Below are 11,480 nucleotides of genomic sequence, written 5' to 3'. Positions count from 1 at the left end.
GTGTAAATGGGTGATAAAATTCAGGGAAAATAAAAGTTTAATAGTATGTATTTTTAAATATTTTTGAAAGATAGCTTTTGAGTTATCTCATATAATATACTATTTTGTATATAAATATTCTCTCAAACGTCACATCATAATGACAGTCTTTTGTGATTTTTGAAACTATGAAGTCGACTAACATGTCTGTTGTAAATTCAGAGTTAGTAATTGCTACTTCTTTTAGTAGACAAAAGAAAATCATTGGATAACTCTTGGTAACTTTTTGCAAACAATCTGCAGGTGAGAGATTAAAATAACAATTAGAATTTAAAATATTCAAACATTTAATGGACATAAATCATAATACGTGAAGATAAAAGTGAAATAGCCTAACGTAAATTCAGTTGAAAGTCAAACTTCTAACATGTTTAAATCCAAAGCTGAGAAATTATTTTAAACTGACTTTTTTTTATTTCCAAAAAGCAATAGATTAAAAAACAAAAAAGGTCCACAACGTAATTTTAGCTTCAGATCATTAGGGTAATAAAGTTTGTGTACACAGAGATTTTTAGAAAAGAGTAGTTTTCCTCAGATATCCCTGTCATATGAATGAATGTTCTACCAGTTTTGAAGTGGCCCCGCTCCATTGGCTGCTGGGAGTGTGCTTATGCTGGTGAGCACAACTTGCTCTGAGAGTTTTGATACGTTGTCGAAATTGCTGATCTGGGTGGTCAGAGACTTCCGACTCTCTGTACTCGTCCGGCCCCGGGTGAGCCGGTCCTCCTGGCGATGGTGAACTCCAAGGCAACAGCAAGAAAATGCAGCTTTAAATTCCTCTCTAAACTTTCCTGGCAAACCAGGGAGAAAGAAAGGAAAAAGAATTATGTGTAAATATGATTCAACAAATTGTGCATAGGGTACCACCCAGTTGCTCCCTTGAGCCAAACTAGCAATGAGGTGCAGCATTTTGCAAAAAGGGGGAAATGGGAAGAGGAAATGGCATTACGGGAAGCTTGCTAGACTCTTGAAACAATAAGCTATTTCCATAAAGTAATCTGACTGCCTTTCATATGGGATTTTTGGAGTTTGTTTCACTCTCTTAGAGTCCCATCTTCTATATTTGTGATTGGGGGCTATTATAGATAGCTATAATAAAAATGATCATCGGTAGGATGTTCAGAGATACTTAATAATTTCAAAAATGAGGAAACCTGTGTTGGATAGAGCCTGAATATTTTGAAATTACCCCTACATTAGACTCCGAAGAAACTGTTCTACTGGCACACTCAGTTCAACAAGGTTATCTAGAAAAAACATCTTAAAATATATAGAAAATTTCTAAAGTTTCATAATCTCTGTAAGGCAGTAGAAAAAAAAGGAAAAACTACCAATTTGAGAAGTTATTTCTTATCTTTACATTACTGATGTGAAATTGGAGAAGTATGAAAATAAAAGTCATTTTTTTTAAGGATAAATGAACGGTTTTGGTGGTCATCATTTCTCCTCTCTGAGCTTCCATTACCAAACTGGGTGATTGAGTGATTACACAAGAAGAGAATGTTCAAGGGACTTGGACAATCACAGGCACATATCAAGTTCCCAGGGGTTCTCAGCCACCTACCCTGCCTCACTCCACCCCACAATAGCACTTTGACTTGGTTCTGTTGCTTTGACTTCAAACACTTCTCTCTATAGACTTCTGTAGGTTTGATCTGCTTAGTGCAAGGCTCGGGGCTGTAGTCATCTCTAACCCCAGTGGCTTCTCCACTGCTTTCCAAGCCACAATTCCACATGGCCCCTTGACCCCTCAAGGGAAGCACATGAGCAGTGAGTAGAATTTGGTTATCTCAGATCTAATGATGTCTTTATTCTGAAGATGGGTTGGATGTGGCAGGGGAAGGCAAGAAAAGGGGCAATCCAATCCAAAACAAACCCCACATATACACCACCCGAGTCTCTGAAAGGTGAAATAATGCAGGTATATTAAGGGTATATGCCATGATTGAGAAAAAAAATTGTTAAAAAAAAAATCTCACTGGGTAGTTGGTCCTTTTTTTTTTTAATAACCCATACAATCTACAAGGCCAAAGATGAAGTTGGAAAATACACATACTTTATTAAGTATGCAATAAAACGAATTGCCTTTTCTTCCATATCAAATTATTATATATTTGGAGATAGCAATGAAACAGAAATAGCCGAGCAGTGAGAGAAGACAGTGTCAAGATGTAGCTAATTAAAACACAACTCTAAAGGTCAGTCAGGCAAAATGTTTGTAAATAAAACAACTAGATAAATGATTTTTTACAATTCTGTAGGTTCCATAAACAGAGAAAGATAAAATCGGTTACAGATGTGTGTCTGTGTGTGTCATTTAGCTTGTGTGTTATTTAGAAGTAATATCATTTTTTGTGGTCAGTGAGAAATCTTGAGATAACCCCACGAGATGTTACTCACAAGAGAAATGTAAATACAGAAAAATACCCCAAAGTGGAATGGTTCCAATTCAGTCTCAAGGAGGCAATCTCAGTGTTGGCAAAGGAAATAATATAGCAAGCCTGTTCTTTTTTTTCAGACAAAATTATTTTACATTTTGGTAAATCGTAAGTTTAATGTATGACAAGCAAAATTCTGTGTTTTCCAGTTCCTACAATTTTCACTTTCCTCCTATTCAACATTTCTTTTAAATTTTACGGGCGAATAACTTAGATGATTTTCTCTGATGAGTTAGGTAACATGTGCTCCCTTTCATAAGGGAAAAATCTCACGATGAATTAGATCGAGGGGAAAAAATATCTCATTGTATAGCAATTACGCTTTTCACATATTCCGAGAGCATTCAAAACCTTTTGGTCATCGATCCGTTGCGCTTAGCTGGGATTGTGGCTTATGTTGAAGGAACATTTGAAAACTCACCACTGAGAAAATTATAAATAATTGGGTTCGCAGCACTATTAGCATATACAAGCCAGTGTGAAAATGTAAACCAGGCATATACGGTCTCTCTGTCTTCCGTGTGGGTAAACATCCCAAATACTCTGTGGGAAAAACAAAACAAAACAAAAAACAATGATGGGAAATCCAGGGTGATTCTGAAAAGTATTTTTTAAATAAGAAAATTCATGAATGAACATAGCCCTTGATGGAAGCTGCCTAACCTGTGTCTTCCTCGGCAGCAGGCATTGGTGTATGGCACTGCACTGGGTTTAGAAACATTGCAGTGCCTGAACAAAATCTCCATCGCACAATTAGTAAATCAAAGGCCAAATGAAGTCAGAGAATGATCTTTCGCTCCTATAAACAACAAATGCAATAATACTATTCCTGGTGGGTAAGAGTACAGAAGTTGAATACATATCTGTGTCCCTTCTTTCGTTTCGTTTCTAAATACGACTGAACAATGTTTGTTACTATGCCATTTTGTGTGTCATTTATTTATTTTTTTAAAATATTTTATTTCCTTATTCATGAGACACAGAGAGAGAGAGAGAGAGAGAGAGAGACAGACAGAGAGAGAGAGAGAGAGAGAGAGAGGCAGAGACATAAGCAGAGGGAGAAGCAGGCTCCATGCAGGGAGCACGATGCAGGACTCGATCTCGTGTCTCCAGGATCACACCCTGGGCTGCAGGCGGCGCTAAACCGCTGAGCCACCCGGGCTGCCCTTGTGTGTCATTTAAGGTGCACTCCCAAACCGCAGTCTTTGAGAATTACTTCCTACCTGCCTTTGTGCATTGATCAAAGTATAATCTTCCGAGCCTTGTTGTAAGTTGCCTTCTGGGACTTCATTACAGCCAGAGAGAAACTAGTTTTCAGTAGGCAAAATTATGGTAACTTCCTAAAATTCCTGGGTTTTAGTATTTTCATTGGTTATTTAAACTCTGAAAAATATTTCATTATTTTAAACTTAAATATCATTTTTAAGGGCAGCCCCAGTAGCTCAGCGGTTTAGCGCCACCTTCAGCCGAAGGCCTGATCCTGGAGACCTGGGATCCAGTCCCACATCAGGCTCCCTGCATGGAGCCTGCTTCTCCCTCTGCCTGTGTCTCCCTGCCTCTCTCTCTTTCTCTCTCTGTGTCTCTCATTAATAAATAAATAAAATCTTTAAGAAGTATATCATTTTAAAGATTTGTTCCATACTCAGAAATATTCCATCTATCAAATTCTATTCACTAGCCAACAGCAGGTCACTTGTAACTACCCAATAAATTTTATAGGCTGAAGATTATGATGCATTTCCTGCCAGAGGCTCCATTACTGATTGTGTAATTCGATTACATGTGATGGTGCCCATGATAGAAATGCATTTCTGGAATAAAGTGATGCTCTGTGGAGTACTGGAGTTTTACAAAAATACAATATGGAGGGAAATAACATGGACAAATCGAATTAATGGTATGTTATGACCCTCTGGCATAATATGTCTTTGAAATCCTAGACAAACTAGAACTGCTTTACAGAGGCTGGTTTTAAGGAGTCAGACAAAAAACTGTTTTAAGGAAAACAGTGTAGGAATGTATTGGTAAGAGACAGGAAACACAAGCATAAGGTACAAGGGCAAGCAAAGGGATAAGCATTTGAAGAAAATGTGTGTGGGAAAGAAAAACAATTTCCAAGGCTATTTAAAGTGTTTCTCAAATTTTGTGGAAAAGAGCAGAATGCTCAAAAAAATGAAAATAATTTAACATAGACTTTCTTCTTAGCTGTTTATTTCCGTTGGAAAGGGAGGTCTTTAAATTAGAAAAATAAGGAAAATATTATGGACAAATAAATATTTGGAACTAACTAAAGAGCAAGTACAAGTGCTGAGATGCAGAGAATCCACATGAGCAGTGCAGAGAACAGTGAATCTAACTTTCATTGAATTTAGACAGACTACCATAAAAGTACAAAATTTTTTTTAAATGACTACTGAAATTCATTCAGTAGTATAGCATGTTTACAAGATTCGTAAAAGTAGAAAACAGCATCTAGCCAAAGATCACAATAGATTTGTATGGGATTTCTGTGGTCCAGAAAAATCAGACAGAAATTAGGAGGAGATGTGGAAGGCAGAGTAGCTTTCAGTTTCTCGTGAGCCAGTATGTATCTCAAGGCTTCACACTGCCGAAAATCTGACGCCTTTAAGGCCATGTCTGTGCTAAATAATACTACCAAACAAAGGTTCATTTTCCATCAAAAAAGTTATTAAGCAATCAAAAACAAGGGCCAAGAAGAATGAGAAATCTTTGCAGCTGGTTATACCACCTTTACTGTGTGTGACTCCAGCCAAAGCTGCCGGCTCTCCAGAGCCTCCAGCTGTGAGGAATATGATATTGACTCTGAATCAGGGAAAAGTGAGAGGAGCAATCCTAGTTTAAGTTCGAAGCCTATTATAAACAAAATTACTATTACCTTGGGGCCAGTCTGTTTGCAACAGTTATGATAATTCCCAATAAAGTTGGCTGGCTGTGAAGTTCATGTGTACCGTGGCCCCTGCATCGCTGTTCGCTGTTCGGTTGGTCAATTGTTTTAACTGAACAGTGTATCTGTAGCCTAACAAATAACACACTTTCTCACCGAAACGTTCTGCGCTAATTTTTATTAATAGTCACCCTGAGCCCTTGATTCAGTGCCTTCAGGAAATGGATTTTTTTTCCCCCTATTTAAACATTCAAAACACAGTTTGAGCTGTGATTCCATTTTTTTGTATGTGCTTACAAATGCACTTTTAAGTATAATTAGAATGCTAACAAAACATCCCTATCTCTTTTTATCTTTCTGTCATATTCCCTATGTATGAGGACAAAGTTTTGGAAAACCTGTTTGTTCTGATCAAAAAAGAGCCCCAAGCTGTAAATGAGGTTTGTTTTTTGGTTTTTCGTTTTTTTTTTTTTGTTTTGTTTTGTTTTTTTGCATTAGAACTTTTTCTGCAACTAAGGCTCAGCAATTAGCTTGAAGAGGTCAGGGGAACATCTGTTTTTTGTCTGCCATTCAACACAGAATTTCCAGGACAAGAGCCTGTGGAGTCTGAGCATTCTAAAAGGCTCTCTGCCTTACCTGTTGGGAACAACAGCACTTTGAGTTATCTGGCCTAACAAACTATCTGGGCAAAGGGCTAGGGTTTTACTCTGGTTTAAGAAGAAGAAAAAGAAGAAGAACAAGAAAAAGGTTTTCATTAAGAACCAAGAAATGACAGTCACTTTATTTTCAAAGAATACATGAACTTTACCTCTTTAGCACGTTGAGGATGCTAATTGGTAAGTAGCAAATTGCAAACACCAAAAGTACAACCATTAGCATCCGGGCTGTTTTCCGTCTGGCTCGGATCTGCTTTATTTCAGCGGCCACAGCACTAATCCTGGACTTGGTCTGCTGTCCTGGCCCTCGAGGCTGTGAAGCAGGCTGCAGGGGCTTCCATTTTCTCTGAACTACAGATGATGTTCCAGGGATCTAAAAGGAACAGAGACTCTTTATTGCCATCTGACTCAGGGAAGTTCCACTTTGGAAAACTAACTAGAAAATACAGGAAGGAGAGTGTTCTGGATACTTGTGGTCCAGGGAGCCGTGAGGGCCTGTTTCCCTAGAACGTTTGCTGAGCTGAATATGTTCTGGAGTAATACAGTTGAATATCAACTAGGAGTTTGGAAAAGAAGCTGAACATCTCATTTTTGTCAAGGTCTAAAGAGAGCTACAAATAGCTCTTTATAAACCGAAAACAAAGTTGTACATCCAGATGATGGAATATTATTCGGTGCCAAAAAGAAATGAAATGCGAAGCCAGGAAAAAACATGGGAAACTTAAATGCATATTACTAAGTAAAAGAAGCCAATCTGAAAAGGCTACAGAACTAAAGGCTACAACCATATGGTATCTTAGGAAAAGTGAAATCAGAAAGACAATAAGTAAGTCAGTGGTGGCCAGCGGGTGGTGGTGAGGGAGTGTTGGGGGGCAAATGGCAGAGCATAGAGGATTCTTGGGGCAGTGGCTAAATGTCATTATACATTATACAATGTATTTGGATACACTATCCAAACCCATGGAATGTACAACTTTAAGAGTGAACCCTTAGGTAAGCTATGGACTTTGGATGACTCTATGTCACTGTAGGTTCATCAGTTGTAACGAATGTATCACTTTGGTGAGGGATATGGATAATGGGGAGACACTGCATGAGTGGAGGTAGGAGGCATTTGGGAAACTTGCGTATCTTTCACTTGATTTTGCTGTGAATTTACAACTGCTCTTAAAAGCAAAACAAAGCAAGCAAACAACAACCAAACACAACTCTTAATTAAAAGGAGAGAGAAGTAAAAACTGGCAAAGACCTGTAAAAGGACAACAATATCATCTTGTTAGGAATTCAGGCTCAGCTCAAATACCTCAGTTTAAAGAGAGGGGAAAACCCAACAGGTAATTGCAAAATAACCTGAATGGATTTTTTTTTTCATGCATCAATACTGCCATCTGCTGCCAGATGGACAGATAGGACTTAAATACCTAGTGCTTTTTATTAGATTTTATTTCTCAGGTTTGGCCAAGGCAAACCTTGAATGAGGGAATAAAAAATAAATAAATAAAATACTCTCTGTTGCTTACTATTTCTTGTTATGAAATTGCTTGAAACCAATTTTGTGTTCCAGCCTGGCCTTTAAAATGCATACAAATACAGTGAGAATCCCTTGTGGTCTTACATTAACATTTCAAATAGCTGGAATTTGTAATAACAGTTATACAACTTGTACTTTTCCATTTCTTTTCAAAGTTATTTGATAATAGCAGGGAGTCCTTCCAACTATAATATTTTCTTAATTGCAAGCTCACGAAGATTGATAGGGTTTAGTGAGCAAAACAATAAAATTCAGCACACATAATTTTTTAAGAGGAAAATGTGCCAACAAGAACACCATAGCCCTGTGTTCATTCTAAGACTCCATGGTCCTCTTTGTTTTGTTAAGATTATTCAATTGTTGCTTTTATCTCTGTGCAGCTAGCCTGCACAGACGCCATGCGCTCCTGTATTCTCTAAGAATGCACATTGGATGGGCTCTGTTGCTTTATACATCACAAGAACCAGGTGTTTCAGATAATCTTTGCAAACAGAATTTTACTTTGATTTCTACACAAATTCATATGGAGCTTCTTTTGACCATAACTATTCTCTCTCAAAAAGTAACAAAGTTAATGAAAATATGCCCTTAAATAGAAAAACATTTGATAAATTATATCTCTTCTGGATCTATATGTTCTGTCATGTAGACTCATCTTTCCACATAATGGTGATCTTATACATTTTCTTATCTATCTTACTGGTGGCATGTGTGGGGAGGCACCGAGGATCCTTCTTCCTCTGTGAGTCTCTTTTTAAATAGTCATTTTAAAAATAACTAAGAAGAAGCTGCAATGGATGTTGAAAAGTTCCAGTAAAACTCTAACATGAGTAACCATATAAATATCTGCTAAATGATCTTGAACAGTTTCCTAAATGAAACTTTGGCAAATCTATCACTGAGTGCTCCCCTGAAGGAAAGAAACAAAATTACGCATCTGGTAACTTCCTCAACCTTCAGAAACAGTATCCTCATGAAGGGAAACTGCCAGTGGGAGTATGGCTATGGTCCCTGCACTCAGAAGGAAAAACAAAGAAGCAAAATCAGTCATAATGTCCTCTTTTAGATGATGATCTAAATAAAGGATGGAAGATGTTTAATCCTGAACTCATCTTGAGGAGACCTACAAATGTCCCCATTGAGAAGTTGTATATGTCTACAGAAAGTCAGCATGATGATAATAGAAATCACTGATACTAATTGAGCTCCAGGAACACTGTATAGTCTTGAGTAATTACTAATGTGTTCCTAAATGTAGACTATTATAAATCCCACTTAGAGATGATCAAGCAGACAGTGAGAAAGTTTAAACAAAATGTCCATGTCTACGTCTAACAAGTCAGAATTGGCACTCAGGTCTGTCTGATTGCAAAGCTCATCTTTTCCCATTCTCATTAAGGCTTCCATTTATCAACTTCAACACAATGTGTTATGGAAGTCAGTAAATTTTTAAATATATGCTTAGTTACACGAAATAATAGTCATACAAAAGGGCACTGAGAAATCCAGCCTGGAAAGCTGTCCATGTAGGAAGGCCTTTCCCTGTCACCTCAGGAAGAGCTCAACAATCCCACCGTGGAAAGCATGTGCATGCATGCGCGCGCGCACACAGTCACACGCATACATACACACACACACTCTCTCTCCCCACTTTTATTCCTTCCACTATTATAAATTTTAAAATCATCTTTGATCATCCTGGAAGAGGTATGAATTCCATTCCAATTATGAATTGGAAATATCAAGGCCCATAAATAATGGATTTTGAAACCTGCTCTTTCATAAGAAGTATTTGGACCAGGATTAAGTTATAAGAAAAGGCAAACATGCTGCATTCATTAAAAGAATAGAGAATATTATGAATAATGAATAAATTTCCAAACTTAAGTGAGATGGATAAATATCTTAAAAAACAAAGATTACCAAAAATGACACTAAAGATGACCAAAGTTGATGCTATCATACCAAACCTTGCTACATAAGACCTCCAGGCCCAGATAAATCCAGTGATGAATTCAATCAAACAGTACAAAATAAATAATATCCTTCTTATTCAGACTCTTTCTGAAATTCAAAGAAATAATACTTTCCAACTAATTTTATAGGATTACAGTTACCCCAATAATCAAGGACATGATAACAAAAGAAAGCAATTGACTATCTCTCATGAATGGAGATAAAAAATTGCTTAAAATATATTATCAAATCATATTTAGCAACATACAGAAAGATTAATAAAATTCACTCAACAAATCAGATTTATTCTAGCAATTCAGTGTTCATTTAACATTCGAAAATTAATGCAATTTATCATATTAACAGAATAAGAAAAATATGACTATCTCAATATAAGGGAAAATCATTTGAAAAATTCAACACGTTTTCATGATAAAAATTTCAGTAAACTTGTAAACTAATGATAGCAGGAAACTTTATCAACTTGGTAAAAGTCATATATAAATAGCCTTTAGCTATCATCCTACCTAATGGGGAAAGACTGAGAAAAAAGCAATGAAATTTCTCACTGCTTCTACTCAACAATACACTGGAGATCCTAGCCAGGAAAAGAAGACAAGAAAAATAGATAAAAGGCATATAGATTGATTTTATTAAGGAGATACTATTGTTTACAAAGTAAATCCTAAGGAATTTCAAAAAGTCCACTAGAACTAATATGTAAATTGAGCCATAAGCAGAACCCCAGATCAATAAACAATCAGTTGTATTTTTGTGATATAATGGTGTTTTATATATATATATATATATTTTTATATATATATTTATATATATATATAAAATCAATCATTCAGATGACCAAAATATATTTCTCAGATAGATCCGATCTCCATCTACAATTCTTAAAAATGCTTTAGAGCTGTAAAGATGTAATGGGTCTCTTGTTATTAATAAAGGTAACCTAAGGTCCCGAGCTAGTTGCCAGAAGGACCAACTATTAAAGAATGGTAACTTTTAGTCCGACCCTCTGACCCCTGAGGAGGAGAGAGAAGCTGGAGTTGTATCAGCCAATGGCCAATGACTTAGTCAATCATGACTACATAATAAAATCTCTATAAAGATCCAAAAGGACAATGGGTTACAGAGAGCCTCCAGGTTGGTGAACATATGGAGATGTATGGTGAATGGCAAACCTGGAGAGGACATGGAAGCTCCTTGCCCTGTGTAACTCTTTATCTGGCTGTTGATTCATATCCTTTAGCATATCCTTTAATAAGCTCATATCATCTGATTTTGAGATTTACATTAAAATCATATACATAATGTATATATATGTATATGGGATTGTGTGTATCTCAGAAAAAAGAAAGAGAACCAGTCTGAGAAATAAAATTTGGGAAATCACCCCATTAAAAAAATGCCTAGAAAATACATCACCTAAAAAATGCTGTACAGTTATGAAGGAACCTAGTAAAGAGTCACTTAACAGTCAGGGAAGGGTGTAGAAATATTCAAAACAAAGAGAAGCAGAAAGACAGGAGAGCTATGGGAAGGTAGTATATAAACAGTGAAACCATGAACAGCATTGCTCAATGCTGGTGAATGATCAAGCAAGAAATCCTTAGGGAAATGGGTCAGTTGGTTAAGCATCTGCTTTTGGCTGAGGTCATGATCCTGGAATCCTGAAATCAAGCTCCACATAGGGCTCCTTCTCTTCTGCCCCTCCCCCTCCCCACTTCTCTCTCTCTCTCTCTCTCTCTCTCTCTCTCTCAAATAAATAAATAAATTTATATGCCATAAATTCACCTTGTATGGGGTAATTAAGTAGGCTTTAGTGTATTCACAGAACTGTGCATTTATCACACCATCACCTGGAAATGAAAATCCAAATCTATTATCAGTTACTTCCCATCACCCCATTCTACTACCCCTTGTAACTATAAATCTTTCTGGCT

At 36.8% G+C, this 11,480-nt stretch overlaps 1 protein-coding gene across 1 annotated transcript in view; it reads right to left on the bottom strand.

Moving 5' to 3' along the window:
- Nucleotides 1-600: 600 nt before the first annotated feature.
- The window catches only part of HCRTR2 (hypocretin receptor 2), a 106,098-nt gene continuing 95,218 nt past the window's right edge, over nt 601-11,480 (bottom strand). Inside the window, exons 5-7 of the mRNA XM_055330857.1 lie at nt 6,191-6,411; nt 2,899-3,020; nt 601-830 (exon numbers count right to left, since the gene is read on the bottom strand). Of these exons, the coding sequence (XP_055186832.1) occupies nt 601-830; nt 2,899-3,020; nt 6,191-6,411 (573 nt within the window). The remainder of the gene's footprint in view (nt 831-2,898; nt 3,021-6,190; nt 6,412-11,480) is intronic.

The sequence above is a fragment of the Nyctereutes procyonoides genome, unplaced genomic scaffold, assembly GCF_905146905.1.
Source record: "Nyctereutes procyonoides isolate TBG_1078 unplaced genomic scaffold, NYPRO_anot_genome, whole genome shotgun sequence".
Lineage (NCBI taxonomy): Eukaryota > Metazoa > Chordata > Mammalia > Carnivora > Canidae > Nyctereutes > Nyctereutes procyonoides.
The sequence above is the reverse complement of the archived record's forward strand: the minus strand, read 5'-3'. Positions and strand labels throughout refer to the sequence as shown.